Genomic DNA, 26,921 nt, shown 5'->3' on the forward strand with positions numbered 1-26,921 from the left:
AGGTGCGTTGGCTTTGTGCGATAGTAGGCGTAACGTGATATGAAGCAAACGAGCACGGGAGGGATCTGCAATGCCATTTCATTGTACTCTTAACGCTGCTAAAATCTAGTTCAAGTTTCTTTTCTGCAATTCATAGGCAAGACGAGCCATCAAAATGTTAAATAGCCTGGGGGTAGAGCACTTCGTAAAGGCTCAGCTCTAGGAGCTTCCTTTTCCGTTCTTGAAGAGGTCTCTAACTGCACTTTTGTCGAGCGATCACTCTAAACGTGCCAATAAATTATGGAATGTGGCCTTTGTACACCCGTCTCTTAAAACGGTTTAGTAATGAGATGTGAAGGGTGCGATCATTAGAAACATCACGCATTATAAACATCAAGAAAAGTATCTAGCTTCAAAAATTGACGAGCCCATTGATATTTATAGTGGCTTTCCATGCCCAAAAAACATTCGCCTGCGCACTGAAATAAAGGTGGAATTTATCCAACCACAATGCGAGTGCTATGCCTTCTTCCATCTAGAATTGCAGGTGAGCAGTAAGTCGCTATCGCGAATATATGTCGACTTTTGAACTGTGGTAGATTGTGCAGTCACGCACTGTGACGTAGGTGTGCCACAAGAGAGCATGCGCCAGTTCTGTGCCTGTGTTGCTATCACCGGTTGTGCTGATAACGGGCCACCGCCGCAGCTATTTAAGCAGTCGTGTTCTTGGAATAAAGCGCTTTTGATTCTGTGCATTGTGACTCACGCGTCAGTCTGTTACAGTGGCGACGAGGCACGGTCGAACCCGTGCAAGGGCCTGTTGGTCGGCGACATGGCTTTCGGCAGTCGCATTCGAGAGTTCGACCTCAGTGAAAATTCATCGTGGGTAGATTATGTCGAGCGCATTGAGTTATCGTGCGCAGCTAACAAGCTCACAACGGATGACGACAAACGAGCTGTGTTGCTCAGTTGCTGTGGGCCAGAGACGTACTCCCTCATAGCAACCCTCGTCAAGCCTTCGCGGCCACCCAACGTGGGCTATCAAGTCATCGTCGACGCAGTGAAGAAGCATATCAACCCGAAGCCATCTGAACTATACTCGAGGTACGTCTTTTCGAAGCGCGACCAACAAGACGGAGAGGGCGTGGCTGACTATGTCACTGCTTTGCGCAAGTTATCCGAGAACTGCGGATTTGGCGGTACAAAAATTCCGTTAGAGGAAATGTTGCGTGACCGTCTGGTTTTTGGAATTTCCGACAGTGTGGTTCAACAGCGTTTGTTGGCGGAAAAGGATCTGACGTTTGAGACGGCATACGAGTTAGCAGTAACGGCGGAAACGACTGCCAAGCAGCAAAAAGCAATGAGGAGCAATGCACAAGAACCCGAGTTCCAGCAGGAGTTGACGGCGGAAGTAGGAAGGGTGGCGAGCATGAAGAAACCAGAAAGACAGCGGCGTTGTTTTCGCTGTTTGGCAGCCCATTCAGGATGGCGGTGCAGATACAAAGATTCTGTGTGCTTCAGCTGCGGTGGAAAGGGACACTTATCAAAAGCATGCCGAAAAAAGCAAGCAGAAGTGGAAATGCAGCTGGATGATATGGAACATGCTGTGAAGAGCGAGTACGACGAGTCGTTCAGTATCAGCCAAGTAAAAAGTGGGACGCCAAAGTACGTCATCGCTGTAGAGATTGGGAAGGAAAGCGTGCCTATGGAAGTAGATTCTGGAGCTGCCAGGTCTATTATTAGTGTGAACAAATTTCAAAAGCTGCAAGTGGCGAAACAGATCAAGCTGGAAGAGTGCAACACGCAACTCGTTACCTGGACGAGGGAAGGTCTCGACGTGCTGGGACAAGCGTCCGTGCCCGTGAAGTTCAAAGGCAGAGAATTTAAGTTGCCACTACTTGTAGTGAAAAAAGAGGGAAACACTCTTCTAGGCCGGGATTGGTTCCAGCCACTGGAAATCAGCATAGCTGGCCTTTACAGCGTCCACGCCAGAGCAGAAGGCATTTTGGAAAGGTTTCCAGAGGTGTTCAGTGACACGTTTCCAGGGGCTGCCCTACCCCGCATCCACATCGAACTCAAGGAGGGCGCCCAAGCCAGGTTCCTGAAATGTCGTAGCATTCCGTTTGCGATGAGGGAGGAAGTCGTGGCAGAGCTTAACCGCTTGGTGGAGCTGGGAATTCTACAACCCACTCAGTATTCCGACTGGGCAACGCCAATCGTCGTGGTGCGGAAAAAAAACGGCTCCCTCAGAATATGCGGGGATTATCGAAGCACTGTGAACCAGGCCGTCAAAAGCAATGTGTACCCACTTCCGACAAGCAAAGAACTTTTTGCGAGGTTAGGAAGGGGGCGTGTTTTTTCCAAGCTGGATCTGACGCAGGCCTATCAGCAACTGTTGGTAGATGAAGAAACGGCAGAGTTGCTCACGATTAACACCGTGCAGGGGCTATACAAGGTTTGTCGTCTGCCGTTCGGCGTGTCCGTTGCTCCTGGTGTTTTTCAAAGAACCATGGACACCGTGTTGGCTGGAATGCCGCACGTAGCGACATACCTAGACGACATCCTGATTGCCAGCGAGTCGATTGAGGAGCATGAAAGGATGTTGGCTGAAGTCCTCAGCCGCTTGGCCAAATCGGGTCTCAGAGTTCAAGCGGAAAAGTGCGAATTTTTCAAGGAGAGTCTTGAGTTTCTAGGGCATCGGATTGACGCAAACGGCATCTACCCCTCCAAGGTCAAGGTCGAGGCCATCCACCAAGCTCCTGCACCCAAGAACAAAAAGGAACTGCAAGCCTTTTTGGGTATGATAAATTTCTATAATAGGTTCTTGAAGGGAAGAACCGAAGTAGCGGAAAAGCTGTATCGTTTGTTGGATAGCCACGTAGCATGGAACTGGGGTGCAGAGCATATGGAAGCGTTTGAGAGCCTGAAGAAGTTGCTAACGTCTAACTCGTTGCTGGTGCATTTTAAGACGGATGTCCCGTTAGTGTTGTCATGCGACGCATCATCTGTGGGTGTAGGAGCCGTTTTGGCTCATCGCGACAGCAAAGGAAATGAGCAGCCTGTGGCGTATGCGTCCAGAACGCTATCTAGGGCGGAGCGCAATTATGCTCAGATTGACCGTGAGGCCCTTGCCGTGGTTTTTGGGGTTCGACATTTTCACCAATACCTTTGTGGGCGAGATTTCCTCATTATCACGGATCACAAACCCTTGCTAGGAATTTTCCAGAGGCAGAAGCAAATTCCGGCGGTTATTTCTCCCCGCATGTTACGGTGGACGCTAATGCTGTCGGCATACGATTACGTCATCGAGTACAGGAAAACCAAGGACCATGGAAACGCCGACTGCCTAAGCAGGTTACCGGGCCCCTTAACCCGCCAAGAGACCGAGGCGCCAGGCGACATACTCCTTCTGGAAGCTGTGGAGTACCCTCCAGTGAGCGCAATGGAAGTGGCAGCTTTCACCAGGGGTGATCCCCTGCTGTACCAGGTGAAGCAATGGATCCTGGAGGGCTGGCTGCGAGAACGGGTAGCCCTGAAGTATTCTGCATATTGGGTAAGACAAAACGAGTTGTCCGTACATCGTGACTGTGTACTCTGGGGGAGCCGCGTAGTTATTCCAGAGGCACTGCAGAAGCAAGTTCTAAGCCTTATGCATGCTAACCATCCAGGAGTGACGGCCATGAAGGCAATCGCTAGGTCGTACGTGTGGTGGCCGAAGATGGACGAAAAGATCGTCGAGTTTGTGAGGCACTGCACGCCATGCCAGGAAAACAGGCAGAGTGAACCAAGGACACCAACGCATTTCTGGACTAAGCCTGAACGACCGTGGAGTAGAATACACGTGGATTTCGCAGGACCCGTCCAGGGCGTGTTTTTTTTGGTGGTCGTAGACGCCCTGTCAAACTGGGCCGAAATTGAAGTGATGCCGTCTCTCCAGTCATCTGCAGTAATTGAAAAGTTTCGCAAAATGTTTGCAACACATGGTTTGCCCGACTTGGTTGTGTCGGATAATGGCACCGCTTTTGCAAGCAGAGAAACTCAGGCTTTCCTGAAACTGAATGGTATACGCTATATGTATGCGGCGCCGTACCACCCGGCGAGCAACGGAAGGGCGGAGCGGATGGTCCGAGAACTGAAGTGTGCGTTACGGAAACAGAGACAGGGCACCGTATTATGCAAGGTTGCACGATTTCTATTCAAACAGCACTCTACGCCGCACGCCGAGACCGGGAAATCTCCAGCCGAAGTCATGCTGGGCCGGAAGTTCAGGACCGCCCTATCCAGCCTTCGCCCGGATGAGAGTGACGCAAGCTGCCTTCGGCAGCCGCCACCACGAGGTTTCCAGTCTGGTGACGCCGTGTACGCGCGGAACTTCCGGCCAGGGCCCAAGTGGTTGTTTGCACGCGTGTCGCGACCGATAGGCCACGTCATGTACGAGCTGAGTACGGCAGACGGACCTGTGCACCGACGCCACCGCAACCACGTTCGCAGAGCATGGTGCTCTGATCCCCGGACAACAGACCAGCAAACCTGTCCCTCGTTCGCTCTGCCGTCTATGTCAAGCCGCGCACTGGGACCTCCGGAGCCCGAGACGTCTCAGCCGCTCCGGCGTTCCACTCGCCAACGTAACCCAGTGCGACGTTACGGCATCGATGACTAAGGGGGAAGGGATGTGGTAGATTGTGCAGTCACGCACTGTGACGTAGGTGTGCCACAAGAGAGCATGCGCCAGTTCTGTGCCTGTGTTGCTATCACCGGTTGTGCTGATAACGGGCCACCGCCGCAGCTATTTAAGCAGTCGTGTTCTTGGAATAAAGCGCTTTTGATTCTGTGCATTGTGACTCACGCGTCAGTCTGTTACATGAACTGTAACACCCGCCAAAAGAATCACGAGTCGACCGAGATCACGGATTTGCCTATTGAAAGTTTCTGCAATTTCTCAACCTATGTCGCTTTACTGTAGTTAAATATGTACTCAAAATGAATCGAAATGGTTATCCATTGGACATTGCGTTACATTCTTGCTTGCGCTTGTTCCTCCTCTGCAGCTTGCTGAAGGCGGCTACAGGGGATTCGACGAGTCTGCCCTCGTTCGTGATGCAGATGGCACTGTATACACCTGCAGGGAAGGCGCTGCGTTGCACTTGATCTTTCGTGCATGTAAGATTTAACCTTTTTTTGAGGCCAGAAGATACTGCATAATTTTTGTTGTACTGCAATCAAAAATTCAAGGTACCAGTTAGCAGAACACACCACAAATTTATCTTCGAGAGTCAGTAGCTACAGAAAAGAAGAGAGTAGTTTCGACAGTATAAAAACGTATCGCTGGGCTCTCTTTCCGTAAATATTTGCCGGAGGATACCAGCGTAATCTGAAAATGCCCCCTATTAGTCTTCATTTGAGGAACGGAAGTCGCATGTCTCTGTTCAAGGGCACCCGTCGTAAGAATTACGCGAACGCCTTTAATCACTAAAATAAAAGAAGTTTGTGACACCATTTTTGAATCGCCCCGTTAATAACCAGGCGCCTGGAAGCTTTCTTCTAGTTTCGTTAACTCAACGCCAAAATCCACAGAGACTAGCACAAAACATGATGGTTTAGGCCGGTCTAGGAACTCCTGCTTCCATCTACTCTGCCCGCCAAAGCTGCAGTTTCCTGCCTGTTGCGTCCACGCCATGCTCGAGTCTGGTCACTTGCCAGCGAACTTGTGCATGCCCAAGCGAGGATCACTCCAGGCAGCAGTTTAGCGAAGCACTCGTCCTGGCCCAGGAGCGATGAAATGACGCATGCAGGTTGCATCGGTATGCGCAAAGTTGAAGAAGAACCAAGGACACCATTACCGAGGGGTCCCTTAGTAAAGACGGGCCAAGATTTGCACACGGCGGCAACGGTCCTATGAAGGCTTCTTTACTGAGGGGAAGGAAGTTTCAGAGTTTGGGCCGAAGAAACAAAGTAGGCACCGAAGGTGTCGATACCAAGATTGTTGCTTGTTGGGCTGGTTGAATAAACATGACTTCAGTGGCAGCGCCGGTAGAAAGAAGGGATGGGTTAGGACACAAGGGTAAAGAGCGCTGGCTTCCAACTCTTTATTTCATTAAACGTGCCACGTATAGATACAACCATCGTCCGCAAAGTTTTGAGACTGATTTATTTTCTTCTCTAGAAATTATTCCCCAAAACATATATTGGTGCGTATGTGTAGCGCCATTTTTTCGGGATAACCTGAGCTATTCATGTTAATTGCTGAAGTAGCCGATAAATGGCACAACATGTAGAAAAATACGTTCTCACTAGTCGTCTGCGCATTCTACTGTGAGTGAATGTGAAGAGATGGAAGTCCACGTCGAACAGCGTGCAAACATAAAATTCTCTGTGAAGCTTGGCAAAACAACCACACAGACGTATACATGAGCTCCTTCCTGACGGTTACGGCAACGAGACATTCTCGCGGGCGCGAGTTGTCGAGTGGTACAAGAGGTTCGTCTGGGGGGAACGTCGGTGGAAGACGACACAAGGCAGGGGCGCCCTTCAACCTCACGGAATGAAAACAACATGGCTCTGATTAAAGAAATCGTACAGTAAGACCGCATCATTACGGTCAGCATGCTATCAGATGCTCTCGACATTAGTAGGAAAACATGCTGCCAAATTTTGCGTGAGATCTTGGGGAAACGAAAGCTGAATGCCAGACTTGTGCCGCACTCTCTCACACAAGACCAGAAGGACACGTGGGCATCAGTGAGTGCTGATTTGCTCTCCAAGGCAGAGAAGGATGCTGCATTCGTCGACAGAATAATTGCTGAACGCGAAACATCGCGTTTTCAATACGATCCCGAAACAAAGAGGTAGAGCGCCGTATGTCGGTCCACAAGCTCTCTGGCGTCGAGAAAGGTGCGGCGACTGAAGACCAAAACAAAGACGGTGCTGATAGATTTTTTTTGCTCTGTTTCGTACACCACAATTTCGTCCCACAAGGGCAGATGGTGAATCAGTAGTTTTATATACGCGTGTTCCAACACATGCGTTATGCACTGCGGCGCCGTCGTCCTGACTTATGGACATCTGGACAATGGAGACTTCTCCACGATAACGCAAGACCGCGCAGAATGTATACTCGCCTGCCCTCTCCCCATGTGATTTTCCTGTTTCCTCGTGTGAAGAGAGCCCTTAAGGGTCGCTGGATGGGAGCGTGGAGGCAATTGAAGACGCCACAATAAAGGAGCTGACATCCGTGCCAAGAGAAGCGTTTTCCAACCATTTCCAATACCTCAATAAGCGTTAGAAGCTGTGTATAGACTGTAAAGAAGACTATTTCGAAGGGGTGCTGCACAAATGACTTCAATGTTAAACGCATTTTTTTAAATGCAACTCAGTATCGGAACTTAACGGACAAAGGTTATACACCAGCAAGAGTGAAATCCGAGAAAAGGGGAAAGACCAAAGGGGAAACAACACTCGTCATGATGCCACAACATAGCACCACGAACCTAATTCCAACCATATTAAACTCTGACTTCCTTCTGCATCAAAACGGCCCGTTTGGTGAAATGCGGTTGGAAGTCAGCGCTCATCACTCTTCTATCCTATCTCGTCCCTTCTTTCTACCTGCGCTGCCACTGAAGCCGTGTCGATACCCAAGCGACGTTGCGGATGACGCGAAGAAGGATCAGTAGGATAAAATACTCAACAGAGCAGTTTCTCCTTCAGTGAAAGGCTCTAGCCTGACAAGCGAATCTGCGAGGATTCGCCTAAGTGTAAAAATGGTAGCTATTGCGACCATTTTTAACACCTGGATCTTCATACGGCGCAGGAAACTGCAGGATCTTGTACTTATCTTTACAGTTAGTCTGCTTCGTGCCAAGGAAAAAGCGGCTCTTCCTTGTGAAAATACCAACCTCCAGCCATTGGTGTTGGTCGATTCCCAGGAATCTGCTCCCTTCAGTAGCAGGTTTAGAATACAGGGAGTGGCGTGACAATGCATAGAAGATACTATTGCAGATAATTCTTAGTTTTGTTTGATTTATGTAGCTTAACGTCCGAAAGCGACTCAGGCTGAGGGACGCTGTAGAGAAGGGCTCCGTAAATTTCGACCACCTGAGGTTCCTTAACGTGCCCTGATATCGCACAGTATACGGGCCTCTAGAATTTCGCCTCTATCGAAATTCTACCGCCGCTGCCGGGATTGAACCCAAGTCAGCCGGGATAGCAGCCGAGCGCCATAACCACGGCGCCACCGCGACGGCCTTATTGCAGACAATGTAAGGATAGAGCTTTAGTCTTTCTTCTGCCACTCCCTGCATTTTGAAGCGAGCAGGTTTTTTTGGATCGGCCGATGCGATTGGCTGGAAGGGGTCCTTGTATAGAAAAAGCTGCGTTTTTTCTTGATCTACCTTAGTTTTCTATCTTCTTTTTTTTTCTAGCATTTACCAAGCAATCCCCGCACATTTTCTCTCCTCTCCTTTCGCGAAGTTTTTTTCCCCGAGATTTCGCGATGAAGATGTTTAGATAAACCGATGACCTTCTTTGCGATACAGTTGAAACAGCAGTGCGCCAGAAAACATTTCTGGCCAAGAGAAATACACGGGTCTAAAAGAAGAAAATGGACCAGTTAAACGAAGGAGTAAAAAAAGGTAGTCACTACTCATCGGCATCCACCCAAGCGAAGGCACTGGTCCGGGGTTCGAACCCGGGACCACCGCTAGACCGGAGCAGTCGCTCTACCAATTGAGCTAAACGGGACGGCAAGCTTATGGTGCGGCAAGAGCGAATCGATCAATAAGTCTAAATGGGAACAGTGTTGGACAAAAGTTTGGAGGAATCCCTAAACATTTGGGGGATTCCTCTAAGCATTAACCGTCGTAGAGTACAAAAGGAAGCCAAGCCATGTATTAGAGAGCATTTTGGTCATCTTTGCGTGACAGCCAAGCTAGTGATCGCCAGGTTTTCTGAACATTTGAATCAAGCTAGAAGTTTTGTGTGCTTTCTTCTTGTTAAATACAAACTGATTGTGAGTATCAGCTGGCCTGATTCCCTCTCTTATTTGCATCTTGTTGCGTAGTTATGAGGCGAAAAAGAACACCTTCCATCCTCTTATCCGTCCACCCTGTGCACCTTTATTTTCACAGGAAAGCGACGGATCAGTGGCGACCTTTTTCGACGTGACGCACCCTGTAGCCACAAGGGAGTGGTGCAAGCTGGTGTTCCTTGTCGAATACACCGACTATTCCGCACTAAATGAAACCTTCGTGCGTACCACTCATTACTCGGATGACGTCATTATACAACTAATCACCGTCGAAGTCAGCATGGATACCGTGGAAGTGTTCCAGTGTAACTGCCTGGCAACGCAATGGCTTAAGCCTCTTTGTGCGGTGTCTTTTCGACACGGTTTGCTTATTATTATGAACACGAAATTTTTACACCTGCTGTATCCAAGCACTGAGAACCTGGGACAGAAGATTAATCTCCTTGCATTTTGCCAGTAGTGGCAACTATATCGGAAAAATGAGGTATATAGTATACCTATAGGGAATTGCGCGTAGGAAACTTGTAAGTAGATAATCGTGAACAGTAACGAGTGTTTATGGTTTATAAAACTCAGCACAAATATTAAAATGCAGAAAACAATCAGTACCATGATTTAAAACTCATGCATGACGTGCCTTGAAGAGCTAAGGCAACATACATGGTGTGTCAGCGTGGAATTAAAAAAGTCCTAAAATATAAAGATTGAAACAGAATGAATGCGTTTTTGTGAAAACCTGCCAGATGCAGCACGCATTTGATATAATATTTAACTGTGTACGACAGAAAAAAATTCTGAGGGCACTGAAGTGCGCCCACGTGGAGGAATGCGGAAGCATGTGTTTTGTGGCAAAGAAATGTTTTTGAGGAAAGGAAAGGACGAAGTAGCTTTCAGATCACGACAGCTCGATGGACAGCTCTACCCCGCCTTAAACCATTCAACTGAAGGTGCATATATACCTTCGGTCTGAACCACTGTCGCAAGTTAACACGTGAGGTGACAATTGGATTAAGTTAATACATTGTTTAAATACGTAGATAATTAACTAATTCTTTGCACAGTTATGTTTTGCTACCTCTCACGTGCTGAAACTTGTCTGTTCATGACCTTCACAATTGCATTAATTCAATTACATTAATTCTGGAAATGTTTCGGAGCAGAGGGCTGCTGCTGCAGAAATATCAGGATTGAATGTTTATGATGTGGCACATGATAAATCCTTCTAACATTATCTCGTCGTCCTGTGAAACTACGCAGTCGATCGAGCAGCCACGCTGCGTCTTCAGGCTTAATAGGAGCAGCGCTTGTTCTAAAAAGGGCGTTCGCATGCGGCCCGACGACCTGTGCGGTGATGCCCGACTCTACATCTCCCGATACGATCGCATACGGAACGCCTACGTCTATCTCATGGCTAAAGGCGCCTACGGGTGAGCAACAAGTCTGTGTATGCAACCGTGTATATTTCGTGTGTACGAAGCTCTGCAATAATTAAGCATACACGCTGTTTTGAAAAGGTGCGGAATATACCAGGTTTGGTTTATGGTTTCTAAGGGTTTAACGTCCTAAATCGACTCAGGCTGCGAAGGACGCCGTAGTGAAGGGCTCTGGAAATTTCGACCACCTGGGGTTCTTTTACGTGCACTGACGTAGCACAGTACATGGGCCTCTAGAATTTCGTCTCCATCGAAATTTGACCACCGCGGTCGGGGTCGAACTCACTTCTCTCAGGTCGGCCGCCGAGTGCCATAACTACATAGCCGCCGGAATATACCATACCATATACCATAACATAGCTTACCATACCATACCATATACCATGTACCATATGCTTCAGGGAAGACTTAATTCTTGAAAATAGGCTTTTTGAGGTAAATATCTGGCTTTTCAGCATTGTATAACCAGTCTTGGTGGACACCAGGAAACCGGTGAATCTTCCTAAATATTAAAGGGTTTAACTAATTTTTAATAATTAACTTTGCAACTAGTATAGTTAGGCATCTAGTTATTAATAGTGATTTATGACTGGTCGTTAGTAGTAGCCACATCAGTTTTTAGAATTTTTTAAAACACGATTTTCCGCGGTACTTTGGCTCGACAAAATTAGACTACCGAATCACATGTGCTTTCAGAAAGCATGCAGGCAAAGCAACTTTTCAAATGTACGGGACTGGTCAATAAGAAGCAAATTTTGTCGATGCATAGCGCCAGGGATAATCGCGTTTTCGAAACTCTAAAAACGGGTATCGCTATTACAAACGACCAGCAACATGTATCAATTAAAACTAAGCGTCTACCTGAACTGGTTAGAAAGTTACTTATAAGACATTAGTTAACTAGCTTCTTAACACAATTCACCGGTTTTCTGGTTTCCGCCAACACTGGTAATACTAAGCTGAAAGAGCCGCATTTTTAACCGGAACAACCTGTTTTTGAGGATTATTGAAAGTAATCCCCGAAACACCAGGTAGAGTTGCTGTGATGTCTGTCGTCAATGTTCAAATATGTTTTTTGCGGTTTGATGAGAACATATCTGGGGTCGTAATACTAACATTCTTTAGGATTACGTTATTACGCATTCCGTATTAGTATTATGTATTCGTTAGTATCACATGCCTGTTTCATCGTAGCGTTAACTTCAAGCAAACGCCATTGAGACTTGAAACTCCAAACTTAAGCATCTCTCTAGACTTGCTGGCTGCAGCCTGTTATATCTATATCTAAAGAGTGTTGGCTAACCTTGCACTGCGCTGCCGTATTTTAGTTAGATTGCATTGATGAACTAGTTTTGAATCTGAAATATCCTTTACCTATGTGTTAATGACATACTCCAAAATATGTAAATGTGCACTCGCCTGCCGCATTGCTACGGCGGTCGAATGTATCTCATGCTTTCATGCACTCTACTTGGCACTTAGTAGTTTCATTATTAACGCTTTGCGAACAGACACGAAACTCCCGCTTTCTTTGTTTTGCTGACATTTGATCGTGAATTTCTGCGTCCGCGCGCTGAAATATATGTACTGCGCTAAAATTTGAAGGAAGAGAAGGTTGTAATCTAGGGTTTGCGCCAGCCAATGATATTCTCGACTGTTTGGTTTACGTTTTTTTATGGCAGCTCCACCATACTTTTTGTCAAAGGGTAACACACATCAAGAAGACCTTCAAATTGGATCGACTTCGTCGCAACTTGCGTCCTTACCTTGTTTGCGCTCCATAAGGATGGGCTAAGGCTTTCTCAGCTACAGAGTGAATTCACGTTTAGCATGGTCTGTACCATGTCTGTAAGATAAATGAAATGAAGTGCAGTATGGTTTTCTTTGGAACAGGCAGAAAAAAAAAAACTCAAAAGACGGTTACAACTGTGTAACGCGAGACTCAGCGAAAGCTGTTTAGGCATTTAGTTTTGGGGGCATTTTCAGGTATAGAAGATACAGTGACTTCATATCGCACAAATGTAGAGGTCACCTGATGCACCTCTTCTGCACTGGCTGGCGGCTGTCCCAAACAGAGCCACCCGCAGGCTTATACGGGCCAGGTTGACCGTGATATAACGTGAGTGCGGTAATGACCGGTGGATCATTCCCCCACCGGTCGTATGTTAATAGACAACTTCAGCATACCGTGTACCGTGCTTCCGTTAGCGTTACCGGAGTACCGGGATCCCGCCCACTGCCAGTGAGCCCGCGCTGATTGGTCTCGATGCGGTAGGCGTGCTTGCAGCTGCCGTGTAGGTGGCGCCATCTGGGGCCGCCGAAGCGATCTGCGCATGTGCGTTGGTGGTGGGCGGGCTCCTGGTATTCCGGTGACGCTAACGGTAGCACGGTACACGGTATGCTAAATGTGTCTATTAACGCACGCACCGGTTACGCCAACGGCGACGACGACGAGAAAGCCAGTGATGGCAGCCTAACCGTGTAAAACAAGTCACATTTTATTCGACTTTACTGCACACCACGTTCGACTTCACGAGGCGTAATGCTTAGAAAAGGGATCAGTATAGTAAAACACACTCAGGTAGTGCCTGCACGTGCTTTGTCGTGGCCATAGAAAGCACACTTCAGACGCAGTTATTCGCTCCGTTTATTTACAGCGCAATAACCGCCCATACCGGCCGAAGACAAACATTGGTCGTCAGTGGCAACACGTTTCCCGGAATCGGCAAGTTCAGCGCCTACTGGATTTCCAACCGCGGCAATGGCACTTCCGACTTGAAAAGAGCTATCCGAGGTGAGTGAAACGGGACGCTGCATTTGCACCAGTAGCCCTTCTTGCATTCATCGCGGCGATTAAGTAGCATAGGAATCGCCATAACAGCGACGTGCGGGTAAACGCTGTTTGCGTGCAGCTTTCTTTCTGGTTCAGCAATGGATATGAAGGTTTACCCGATGTTTTTTTTTTGAGGTTAGTATAAGTCTGTTAGCAACTTCGTCCTGCTTGAACAATGCCGCCTTAATGTAGTCGTAGTCGAGGCTTCGTAGCGCCGTCTGTAACAAGTAGCAACACCTGAAATCGGCTTCCCAATTACAGCTCTACAGCAGAGCATACAGGATCGGTGATAAAGAGAACATAGAAGGTACAGGCGCGGACATAAGTAAACGGAGCACGCTATTTCGTTCTAAGTGCAAACACGCCTTCCCTATAGGGAGTGAAGAAACTTTTCGTCCATGAGAAATCGCACTGGCGTCCCCTACCAGTATGCATGCAACATTGTCGGCAGTTTCAATTAGGCAACTGGCGAAACATGTTGAAAGACGATAGCGTGCTCCGTTTACTTTTGTCCGCGCCTGTACCTGCACTTGTAATGTTACTGTTCTTTGTGTCGGTCTTTCTGTAATTTTGCAAGCGATTTTCGTAAGTATAACCAGCTGTGATTCATGTGCTACCCGTTCTTCTCATTGCTCTTGCGTTTGCGTTTAAAATCTTTGGTATAACGAGCTACCGCGCCCAGTTCCCTAAGGATACGCCCGAGGTCCGCTGCGCAGCTGACCACTATGAAGCGAATCTCGTAGGATGCACTTGTGGAGCTCTACTTCCCTTGGTTGGAGGCAGGAGAAGGGAGGAGGGGCAGTGTTCGCTGCTCCGGTCTCCAATAGTACCTTACTCATTTCGGCGATGGATAGGTGACGGATTTATTTTTCATCATAAAGTATGAACTTCGAACGTGCATTCATAAATTGTGCAGATCTGCAGCTCTTCAACATGCTAGGCCTACCGTGGTTGGGCATCGCTCCGTGCATGGTCAGTGAGGCCCACGGCGACAGAACTCTCGCCCTCTGCTGCCTGTGGCTCTACCTGGCGGCCTTCTTGCCCGTCATGCAAGTTGTGGAGTTGCCAAAGGCCGCAACGAAGCTGGAAGCACTAGGCGGTTCCCGCACGGTAAGGTGCGCCGGCGAAGGTATGTTTCAATGCAACCCGCATATTGACCCTCAAATCAGGCAGCCCGTTGCGGCCTGCTAAACACAAATTCCGTGGTCGCTGGTTTCCCGCTTCAATGTAATGTAGGTTGTCAACAACATCTAAAAAAAATGCGGAGGATCTTTGACCTCATCGGTGATAATGAATTTTCGCCAGTAATATAGACCCACCGTTTGGCGCGTGCCCATGCACACTTTAAAGGCTCACCGTCATAAGCCTGACTACGCCCACCGCAGGGCTCTCCCATGTCGCTCCAATTAGCCCTGTCCTGTGCCACCTGCAGCCACCGTATCCCAGCCAATTTCTTAATCTCATACGCCTACCGAACTTTCTGCCGCCCCCTGCTACGCTTGCCTTCTTTTGGAATCCACTCCGTTACCATCAAGGACAAGCGGTTATCTTGCTTTTGCTTTACATGCTCTGCCCAAAGCCCATTTCCTCCTCTTGATTTCCACTAGCATATCACTAACAGATTCATCACGGGATATAAATTGCAAAAAAAGTTTCAAATATGAATGTGCAAAAATGTGGGTATTTAGTCAATTTAACAACTATAAATAGGCACGTAATGTGTTGAATGCGACAAAAATAATTACAAAGCGAAGACAACAATTGTTGGCATGCTTTCAACACTACAGGAAAAAAATTAGTTTCAGCGTGACATATACGCTGCCATGTAACCTTTGAAATTACTGCGGTATTTGAACGCTCTGTAATGCTTGCGTAGTTCTTTTTACGTGTTCATGTTTATTTTACATTATACACAATCCACTGACCACACACAACTAATATCCAAGTTTAGCCGCACTCTACGCACGAAAGCAATAGCCTATTTTTCGACCTATCCTATAGTTGGAAAATATACCTCTGGCTCCGGGAATTGAGCCATTTCCCTGGCGCACTCGCTCTACTAGTTAACATACTGACCAGGGCATGTAGTCAACTTTGTGCTGCCCGAATTTGCTCACAATTCGCAGGAGCAGTGACACTACAGCAATGCATTTGAAGAACGACTCCCAAATATTGAATGAGGGTTAGTGGACGAATTTTTTTTAGACTCATAGAGGAGCAACATGCCTCGACTGAATGCTTTCACACCTACGACTGCTTACGGCATTAGCAATAGCTCAAGTGATAGAGCGGATGCCTCGGAGATTCCTAGCCGAAAGGCAGGTTTCTGAGCCAGCTAGGAGAAGGCTGTTCGTGCGGTGCGCATTTGAGAGAATGCGTAGGTTTCATTTGTAGCAAACTGCTGCACGGCGGTGGAAATTAGGTGGCGATCAGTCGCTTCACTGAACCCCCCCCCCCCCCCCCCCCCGCCCCTTGTCTTGCGGAGTTCCCCTAAAAATACGAAAGAATATTTCATTGTTGCTCTGAAACAAACATTCTAGAATATTCATTTCCCGTCTTGGTTCTTGAGCTGCCCTGTTCTCACATTTCATTCCCATCTTGCGGTTTTTGTATCAAAGCCCTTAGTCAGCCGGCATGGTGGCTGTGTGGTTATGGCACTCGGCTGCTGGCCGAAAGACGCGGGTTTGATCCTGGCCGCGGAGGTCGAATATCGATAGAGTGGAAACGTTCAGGTGCCCATGTACTGTGCGATTTCACGGCACGTTAAAGATCCACAGGCGGTAGAAAATTTTCCGGAGCTCTCCACTACGGCGTCCCCCATAGCGTGAGTCGCTTTGGGACTTTAAACACCATAAGCTCATAATCCTAAGTCAAGAGGAACGCACTGAAAAACTTATCTCTTGCTTAAAAGGTTGGCGTTCCTGTTTGGACCGGAATTTGCTAGAGTAAACTGTCATAATCTTTTTCTGTTCTGAATAACCTCATGGGAGGGCAAACACCCCTGCGTTTGGTTGCGAATTCGCCGCGTGCTGCGCCAGCGATAACCACGGCTGCCGGCTTATTTTTTTCACTTACGTAGCCTCGTAACTCTCTGCTACCACTGGCTACGCCTCCCTTTGTTTCGAACCAGATATTTTTATACATTATCTACTGCCCGCATAAATGCCAGTTTTAAATAATTTCTCCTTTTCCCGTTCTCTCTAATTTATGGTGCTATCTTTCTCTCATAACATTCGCACATTCGATATCCCTCCCACACCCATATGTGCTGTCTCAAATTTAATTTCATGCCTATTTTCCAGCCTGCAGGTCTTAGCACCAAAGTCGGGTATTCGAAAAAAAAATTAGCTGTGTTTTAAACTTTGGTTAACCCTCGTGAGAAGCGAAAGCTTCCTTTGCATCCATGGCTACGTTCACAAACGCCACACTCACTGCCGAACGGAGTGTCTGTAAAGCGTCGATGAAATGCCCGATGGGGCAGTTGCCACTTGCCACAGTGGGCAGATTGTGATGACATCAGTGGCCCACATGACCTGTCACGTGACACCAAGTGACACCTATCGCGTGACTGCGCTGACGCTGCCCTCTTAAAAACCTAGCGTAGTGAAGCTTTCGCTTCAATAGTGAACCTAGCGTAGTGAAGCTTTCGGTTAAACATTTTAATTGTAAGCGCAGCTTTGTGATGAACGTATCAGTTGAATGATGAGCGGTGGCTGCGTCTTTGCCCGCTTTCTTTTAACAGGCCGAAAATAGGAGCCATGCCGTAACGTACTCGGAGGCTGTACTAGAATCCCGTCGCCTCCGAAAGCAGTTTTTGCCCCACATCACGAGCTTGCTTTTCAAGAGCGCCCTGAGTGGAGACATGGTGGTGAGGCCGCTATACTTCGATTGAGTATAACCGGTGCGCGCTTTAAACTTAGCCCAGTACCACAAACTGCCTACATCATCATCATCATCATCATCCTGACTACACCCACTGCAGGGGAAAGTGTGTCGGAACTATTTGCTGCCTCAATGAACACGCTCTCACGATGAACAGGCAAAATTCTTTGGTTGGGAAATGTGCCATTTTTTTTGCTCACTTAGAAATGCTGGCTACACTTTTCGCTCGTAATACTCGTGAAAATACCAGATTGAACCATGGTCCCTTTGCCAACATTGAAAAGACTTCAACGTTATTCAACAGTAGAAACCGCACCTCGTCCTTAGCAAAGAAGTATTAAAAAATGTTTGTTTATGCTGAAGATGAGCCGTACAGGCTTAAGTATCAGTTGCAATCGCATAAAGATTGTACAGTTTACACCAATTGAAAATTTTTTTCTTGATATATTACTCCCCGTAATGAATGACCTTGCCTGGAAAGTCTCCGAGAATTTTAGAGAAAAGCAAGCAGATTGCTAGAGGAAATGCGTTATATCCCAATATCCCAGGAAGAACATTTCTTGAATATTTTTACAAGAAGCAATAGTAGTTTATGCTACTGAACCAACTCTTGAACGCAGTTTTGAATGGGACTTCTTTGCTCCAACATTTATGCTGTTAAGCCACCACATGTGGTTTTTTTTGTGAGGATTTTAGAGTTTTTGACAATCGCGAAGCTAGATGTTTTAGATATTTCTGCCTTTCCTACGCACTGCCTTTGCGAAAACTAAATAGTACAAATGGTGCGCTTCTAAACTAGTGTTGTGGGGCTTTGCACCGACCATAGGATTTCCTAACTGACGGAGCGATAATTCAAGGTATTTTGTTTCGAGCGCTAGAGATCTGACTGTAATGAATTATAAAGCATGCTCCACGAGCACCCCTCGGCCTTATACTTATCATTGAGGCTGTTACCCTCTTGGCTCTTCGGCAGACGCAGCACCTTGAAAAAATGCTTGTAAGCGTATTCGCGAGAAACCAAGAACACGTGCGTAATGTCTGAGAGGTTCCCAACGTGATGTCGCAGGTTTCCTGCGGACGACATAACCCAACAACAAGTCATGCAGTTCATGTTGGGGCGTCAACTGATGGTCATTCCTCGTACCGAATATAAGGTAAGATGCGTTCTAATATTACACGAGTGTTTGCTTAAGGGCTACATTTTCCACCTTCTGTTATTTTACTTCGTCTATCTGTTGCAGTTCGAGTTGCAACGTTATGTGATTTGCAAACATTCCCTGTGCGCCCTTCTGTCGAGTTAAACAGGTTCATATAATACTGCCTTTTTTTCAGCACGAAGGTGTTTCGTAACAAAATTTCTGCATGGCTCGAGTGCTTTGGAAGCTTCCGTGGATTTAGAATGAATGACTTTCATATGCAATTGATCTCGTTTTTGCATAAGGTGTAACGATTCTTAAGTTATCAAAGGTTTGCGACCTTTTTTACATGTTCTATACTTATCCACAGTGAAGCATGCAAGATATATTTCAGAAAATTAGCGCAAGAATGTGACATATGCTACATTCGCGTCAATTGCTGCAAACACATCGTTCAGCCGACAGTTGTTAGCCGGTCTTTAAATGTGCAGAGGGTTGCGGGATTAATAACTCGGTAAGGGAATACCCAACGTATCTGCTTTGGTTTATTAATGGGCTAATTTGCTGAGATAACTATCGGCAAGGGATCGCTGACACTGTGAATTAAAGTAGAAGCTTTAACGAGGGATGCAATAAAGCTGGATAAAAACAGGTCCAAAAGTGTCGTTTATTTTGTAGTGATTCTTGTTGCAGATGTTACAATGTTCTGGCAAGAATGGGCGTTTAACAGTGATCCGAGTTCTAAATATACATTGCTATCAACAAGCATATTTATGTTCAGATCACCACAAAAAATTGATATTTCTTTCACTCACAAATTATAAAAATGAACCAAGAAAAGAAAAGAGAACCGGAAGTTGGTGGAAGGAAGACATCACGCACAGAATACTGTAGTACCGCATCTAATCACAATGGTTTCATAAAAGGGGGTAATACAGCAAAATTCAGACAGTAGTTCAGAATCCCTTAATTATTAAACTAACATTGCTACATAGCCATCCCTTTTTTCACTATGGTTCATGTAATATGATTTGTGTGTCTGAAGTGTACAAATATCCTCTTCCGAGGCAAACCAAGCTTCATAAAACGTTACATCAAAGCAAACTTGCGCTTCAGTAGGGAGATAATAGAGATCATTTCGCTTATTTCTTAAGGATCTAAGATACAATTAAGGCATCACGGACCATCAGCAGTGAGTACGTTGTTAAGATATCAGAAGTTAGCATGATAAGTAAAAGAAGGAAGCATTTTAGATGATAGGGCACTGAAAAAAAATACCGGAAGAAATGTCAGGCCAAAGTGTATCAGAGACTGTCAATGTCTGCGGCACAGCGACTGAGAATGGCGCTATCACCTTCCTTTTTCCTGATAAGTATCATGCCATTGCAACGCCACGAAAACTTGCAATCATGGCTTCTTGCCCAGTCCCCTGCGCGGAGGAGCAGGTCTCTGTTCTTTGGAGTCATGTTCTAGTTGATTGAAACATTTGATTAATTATTCCGAAGTTCTTTACGCGCTTCTAGCCATAAGTCAGGAAGTGACTGCTTAGCAAATAAGCCAATGATCCCAGGCGTTTTGTTTTGCATCGAAGTAAGTCTGTAAACAGCGGCAATTTCATTTTTAGTCAGCAATGGCAGATGGACGGTCTTACCTAGACCATTCAGTTTACACATCGTTTTCGTTTTTTGTTACTGGGATGCCATCAACTTGCATATTGACTTTCGGTTACATGCCTGTTCAAGGTACTATAATCATTCTTAAGTTTATTTATTTACTTATTTATTTATTTACCCGCAGCGCCACAGTGGCATTACACCTGAGCCTGTCGGCTCAGGATCTGGTCATACTTTGCTGACAAAGCTAATTGAGGCCTTATTCTCTCCTACCTAAACAGGCAGGTCAACCAGGGCTTCAAGCCATTTAGTTACGTCTGCCAGACAGACAGCAATATTAGGTTCTGTGGGTGCTCTATCAACTTTCACATTTGATGATTGACAGGCCATGCATCGCCATGCGCGGCCGCTCTCTCCTTTGGCTTTAAACGTCGATTGTGACGAGCCTGAACATCTACCAATAGGAGAAGAACACTCACATTCGCAGCACGTCAGGAAGCGTCTGTCGCCTGGCAGGAGTTCACTGCAGGCTTGAGACGTGAAAGCCATGGTCCAAGGAAGAAGTTTGAATGTAGGCCTAGAGGCCTACAGTAGCAGCTCATACAGAGGCAAAGCACGCAGAACGGCAGCAAAGCGCACAACACGGGGGCAATGGCGGTAGCAAAAATAGCGCTAAGCACGTACAAACTGAAGCTTGTTCACCTACCTGGATCGGCGGGAAGAAAAAAAAATAGATAAGGGGAGCGTCCTTCCACTGTAGCCGCTGCCTCCCGCGTGACTAATTCCGCCGCTGCCACCAGGAGCGCGACGAGTTTCACGAATTCCGTGACGTCAGGCAGAATGCCTGGTTGCGAAGGTGCAGTCCCGGCAGCAATTTCAGGCCACGTCTAGATAAGTGGCAAGAAGAAAAAAATATAGAAGGTGAGCGTCCTTCTTACGCTGCCTTTGCCGGCTTTGTCTGGTCCTACTGTTCTAACTTTATTAAGAATTATAGTCTCGACTTCCATTTGACGTTTCGTCACAAATTTTTATTTGCTTTCGACGCCATGCCTGAAATCACATCATATAAGTTCATGAGGATATCTACCTGTTCTACTATACTATGCCAACTCTGAGGTACACTGCATACTACCCATGATGGCTTTGCGGAGATGTCGAATCACTGCAGTATCTGATGCCACCCAACGCAAAGCAAACGCCCTGCCAGAACATCTTACATTTATTATCCGTCAGTCGGCGGTCATCTAGATCTGTAATCTGGATGCAGACTGTTTAATCGCACTACGACTTTGCATGTACACGCCTCCGAAAACAAGAGTGCTGAGAAGCGCGTCGGGATCTTTATGCCTGCGTTCATGCCGCCACTGTGATGGTTGGCCTTTGCATTTGTCTCTTTCTCTGCGACCGAAGGCACGTCACTTAACCTGAAAACGGCACATTGCATTGGTTGGTCGAAAAGAAGCTCTCACACGGTGCAATTCATAATATACCAGGGTGTCGTTTTTTCCCTGGCGACAATATAATGTTAGATGTTCGCGGCCTTGCATATTATTCAGAGGAGCTGAAGGTGGCCTTCTGCGACATAAGATTTCATAGGCTACCCCTTACAGCTTTACTTCTGTTCTACCTTGGGTCTTCTAGAGGATGGCATGATATCATATATGGTGTTTCAGGCGACGACCGCAATGTGGTACACTTGGCTACTCTTAGCGTCGTCAAGCCTGCCCATGTCTTAATAATAATAATTGGTATTGGGGGGAACGGAAATGGCGCAGTATCTGTCTCATATATCGTTGGACACCTGAACCGCGCCGTAAGGGAAGGGTAAATGAGGGAGTGAAAGGAGAAAGGAAGAGAGAGGTGCCATAGTGGAGGGCTCCGGAATAATTTCGACCACCTGGGGATCTTTAACGTGCACTGACATCGCACAGCACACGGGCGCCTTAGCGTTTTTCCTCCATAAAAACGCAGCCGCCGCGGTCGGGTTCAAACCCGGGTGCCCATGTCACCCATGAGGAGGATTCCTATTTGCTTCCCTGCAGCAAGTATGACAATTAGCGTCTGAACGAACGCTGCCCATATTCCTTAGCTGCCTAAATTCTTCGTATGTGTTCTGATTTCTAGCCACTTGGCAGACAATAGGAAACACCGAGAAGCTCCTCGCTAATTCAGGGAAATGCATCGTGAACGCTCAGGTGGCGAAACAACATTTGGGTAATTGTGGACGAGTGTGCGGCAGCAAGCTCTTGGTTTTGGATGGAAGACGTCGGGAAAGGCAGAATTTTGAAGCGAAAAGCTAGGTAAAGCAGTTTTCGGGTAGGCAGCACAACGACCTTGAAAGACCTTCAGTCCAACTAAGGTTAGGTGTGTATGACCATACGAGTATGTGGTACAATTATGGTGTCGAACCCTTGACCCCTGACTTTGACCCATGTGCTTAAGTGGACCTTTGTCCTCTGCCTTTGAGTGGCCCTGTAACCTTCGACATTGGCCAACCTTTCGGCTGACCTTTGACCTTAAGAACATCCGATGGGGTGATGCAGCGATGGCGTAGAGGTAGAACATCCGCCTCGCGTGCAAGAGGACCGGGGTTCAAATCCTGGTGCCGCGCAATTCTCCACCGGTTTAAAAAAAAAAAGAAAAATCCGCGTGTCGATGAAATTGCATAACCAGGCCTGGAGTGCGGCCTTATCTCGGTGACCAGAACCGACAACGCACTCTCTCACCAGAGCAGGATTTGGCCACCCTGGTGTAGTACTTGGCCACAACCTTCTATGATCAAACCAATCAAACCAATGAGATCCAAAGGGGGTGTCATAAGACCGTGTGATACCACGTCATAGCCACGTGGTCGTTTGGGTATATATGGAAAGGCTGTCGCGAGCTTGTGGCGGAGCTGCCGTGGACGAGCCTCAGATGCTCAGCAAGCGTGTTTGCTTCTCGCTGAATTCCAGGCTTAGCTAAGTTAAGCCACTGCCAATTTTTCTCGGTCACAGCGCCAGAAGCATTCCGCTCTTAGAGACGTAAACGCATTATAGAGTGTTATGAGTGCGAAAGAACTATAACGATTGGCGAACCCCGAGCATCATACCGCGATGTGTGTTTGTGCTTGTGCCAACTGAAAAAAATAAGGTAAACATCAACGACTGGGATTCGAAGCCTCGGCGGCGTGAACTGATCAGCTTCGCTGGCCACTGCTCGAGAGCACTAGGCTATCGCCGCAGGTAAACACGTACGCTATGTGTTAAACAGAAACTTACTCTTTCCCTGTGGATTGCCCATCGTTTTCTTCATCAGCTAATGCTACTACCAAACTAAAATGCGCGCTCTGAGTTATGTCGCGGTAGTGATACAGAGATGTGCGCTGCATGCGTTGGCGTGGACAACGTTGTGGTAGAAATACGGCAGTGGAGCAATGCGTTTTGGGGTTGACACAATTGCTGCAAAAAGGCGACTCTGAAGCCGAGGCCGCCGGGCGGCATTTGGTGAATTGGAATTGATGTTGAAAAAGTTGAAGACGTGAATAATTGGCTCCCTTGGTCAGTGGACCGCTCAATAACGCTTTGAGATACGGGGCGGTGGTGTTCAGGTGGTAAAAAAGTATCGTTTCGCACAATATTTCGTGATTATCAATGCCAAACCTCCAGCAATTTTCAAAACCAGCCGGAAGCTTACGTAGGAAGCGCTTTTCATGGTTTAGACGCGCCTGTACCATTTTCTTTCTCAGAAGGGTGTGTTCTCGGTTCATGAGCCCTAGAGCGACGCCAAAGGCATTGGAGTTAACCATGAATCACATGCAGGCTGCTGTGCACTTGAATTAATGGTGGCAAAGCCCATATGTTCATTTATAAAAAAGAAAGCTTAAAACTGCCTATAACGCCCTTGTCTATGCCCAATCACAGCGGCCTGAGGACAGTACGGTAGCCTGGACGCCAGTGCCTGTCTACCTCCCGGCCGGAGTCTGGTACGAGTGGTACCAGGGCTACAACATCACATTACGCAGAGGACTACTCACCAACGCCACTGCTACGAAACAGAGAGCGGTTACGCTCTTCCTGCGCGGCGGAGGTGTGCTAGTAACGACCAGTCCCAGTAGGTGTGTACATATCGTAATCATCATTGAGGTCGTCTTACATAGAGCTCATTCGACCTAATCCCTTTAGACTGAACAGAATTGAAACATGCTCTGTATCTATGCTTATTGTGAAGTCTTAGCTGTAGCGGCAAGTTTTGGCGCGTACACGTTAGTGTCATGTACTAGGAGTGGTACTATTTACGATGAGCGTTTTGCTTGGTAGTAGTGCACTGGTAGTAGCGGTGGGTATAGTCGTTCTAGCAGTTGTACTAACCATACCATGGTGACACCGGCAACGTTCTAGCAGTAGCAGTAGTATTTCGTTACACGCGCTTACCTGTGGAGGAGAGAGAGAGAGATGAAACGTTTATTGTACAGCGAGGGATTACCTCGGCTATGATGGCCGGCTTTCTCATTTCAGGATGCCAGTGGCTATCAATGTTTCGCGCATGTGTCGGATGACCTTGCGGTGATCTTCCAGGGTTCGGCTAAATAAAGAAATGCCTCAGCGCACCGGAATAAAACTACCTTTGTGTCGTCACCAACATAACCTAACTACGCCACTGCAGGGCGAATTCCTCTCTCATATCAATCCACTCAACCTCTTCATGTGCCAGCTGCGGTCACCTTAACCTCGTTAACTTCCAAACTTCATCCGCAAAACTGGCCTGTTTCCGCCCTCTTCTACGGTCGCCTTGTCTTGGAGTCGGCACTCTGCGAGAGCACACTTTCATAGCGGTTAGTTCATGATATCCGGTGCTGCGAGCCTTGCGATCCTCTCGCCAAGTGCAACGATGCGGCAGGGACCGGACCTTTTTCGACGTTACGGCGCTAGAATGGATACCGTCAGCATCGTTGGACAGGCTACAGTACACGCGCTGTTGCTGCGCCGGAGGGCGGTACTCTAATACCTCTGTCACACGGCCAGTTTCAATGGCCAGCCAGTCGAGAGCCATCGAAATCTCTATCGCCATCGAACTTGGAGTTCTGTCGCTGCTACACGGCAAATTCGAAATTGTTCTCGTGTCTTACGCCACGCTTGAGTGGCGCCACAATCGCTAGTTTCGATTTTGCGTAAATAACAAAAAATACTTTATAATTCTATATACTAACTACCGAAATACACTTATTCGGAGCCACAACAGATGTTTAGTTGTCATTAAATGTCAGTTGCATTGTCTTGAAAGACATTGCCGTAGTAGAATTTGCTTCGTAGTTTCGCAGCGCTCTGGCAACGCTGCTGGAGGTATGTCTTCTACGATGTAGAGGATAAATTTAATGCGCTTTAAACCAGACCGATTCAATTTTTAAATTATGGTACTGACTTCCTGCATTGAAGCTGAGATGAAGTGTTTCTACATGCTTTTTTATCATGAACGTATCATGCACGAAAGGGCGCATTGGTACCGCTTGAAGCAACGCTAATAACCTTGGGCAGCGCTCGAAGGCCGTCGAAATCTCGATAGAGTTCCGAGCTGCTCGGCTGACTGGGTAGACTATTGACTCGATGGCTATTGAAACTGCCTGTGTAGCAGCGCTCAATGGCCTTCCAGTCGATAGACTATCGGTTCGAGGACCTTCGAAATGCCCGTGTGACCGGCGTGTGAGGCTGCATATAAGGGCTGTCAGGCGGCACTCTACGCACTGCCTATATTAATGTGTTGCTCTTGAAGAATTATTTTGCGCGAAAAATGAACGTTGTTGAAGTGGGCCTCGGCTTTTCGCACTCGGATTCCGATGGGCACTTCTCGTCCACAGATGCCGCTATTTTCTTGGTTTGCGACGCAATCCGAGGTCGCCAAGGTCGGTTCGCGATAACAGTGGTTAGCAGCGTAACCTTCGTTCGGTCCGCCGTGTAAACAGCAGTAACCAGAACCCATGCCCGTGTGATAGTGGTGTTATTCTCTAAAGTATTTCTTGTCTGTGATCCCAATCTGTGGTCACTTCTTTCTCTGGGAATATGATTTCTCTTGCCAGTTCCAACGCTTCGAGTTGTATGTAAACTGATGCCTCCTTGCAAGGCTGTTTTTTTTTATTTCTCCATTTTAAATTCCACCCTCAATTCTGCCCTGCCTGCCTAAAATGTCAGTAATCATTATTTGTAGTTTGTGTCCTTAGTTACGTAGCCAGGTTGTGTACATAGACAGCGCTGTGCCCCGTGTTTCAGTGTGTCTTTCTACGTCCCTGCGTCCCAAAGTTCACGCTGGCCCACAGATGGTTGCCAGGCTACATTGCAATTATCCCCGGAGTTGCTTATTATAGCAGAATACTAAGGTATTGTATATTGTTGTTATCGGGAATTTTGAATCGAGGTTTTTGAATACATTCTGTAAAGACAATTTTATGTAACCTATAAAAGCCATACTGACGTCTTTTCTAGTTGGACAATAAAAATTGGCCGTCTTTGACGATATGATCCAAGTTTTAGGTGCGAACGTCTGTGAACAGCCGCTTTGCGATGTGTAAGGGCGGAGAAGTTCGGTACAGCTCAACCATCGCTGTCACGGAATCGCCTAAACAATTATGCACGAAACGTCTTTCAGGAGAAGATGGTTTTCGCACTGTCGTTTTCCCACTGGAAACAGGGCGCACGATACACCATGGCGGGATAAATTTTAGTTAAAACGCTGATGTTTTCTCTAGACAACTTTTTAGAGAATCGCTGCGTACACTGCTTATAATATGCCGTACTCTAAGAAATCCCATCACACCCTGCTCCCAGAGCCGCAGCACCCATTATACAAGTTTTGACCGAGATATTGTCGAAACAAACGATGACAGCTATGCTGCCAATTGTTCAACAACAAGGCCATAGCCGTACCCAGAAAAACGCAATTGTCATGGTCAGCTCACTTATATCCTCTGGAAAACGAAAACATCTGGCAATTTTGTCTATTTACCACCATCCTGCAACGCCCATGCGCAATCTTAACCATTAAATGTCG

The 26,921-nt window shown here is 47.0% G+C and overlaps 1 protein-coding gene across 1 annotated transcript; it reads left to right on the plus strand.

Annotated features, from left to right (window-relative positions):
- The first annotated feature begins 588 nt into the window (after positions 1–588).
- LOC144100649 (uncharacterized) lies at positions 589–4,445 on the plus strand. Its single transcript, XM_077633528.1, has 2 exons — positions 589–1,083; positions 4,184–4,445. Exons 1-2 carry the CDS (start codon positions 623–625, stop codon positions 4,398–4,400), a joined length of 678 nt encoding a protein of 225 aa, XP_077489654.1. The 5' UTR covers positions 589–622; the 3' UTR covers positions 4,401–4,445.
- The last annotated feature ends 22,476 nt before the right edge of the window (positions 4,446–26,921 follow it).

This window comes from Amblyomma americanum, chromosome 8, assembly GCF_052857255.1.
Source record: "Amblyomma americanum isolate KBUSLIRL-KWMA chromosome 8, ASM5285725v1, whole genome shotgun sequence".
In the NCBI taxonomy this organism is placed as follows: domain Eukaryota; kingdom Metazoa; phylum Arthropoda; class Arachnida; order Ixodida; family Ixodidae; genus Amblyomma; species Amblyomma americanum.

Excerpts from the sequence above, each read along its gene's own strand:
- LOC144100649 (XM_077633528.1), top strand. The coding sequence starts at position 623 with ATGCGCCAGTTCTGTGCCTGTGTTGCTATCACCGGTTGTGCTGATAAC. Across the intron at positions 1,084-4,183 it reads CCATCTGAACTATACTCGAG|CACTCTACGCCGCACGCCGA; the intron begins GTACGTCTTTTC and ends CTATTCAAACAG.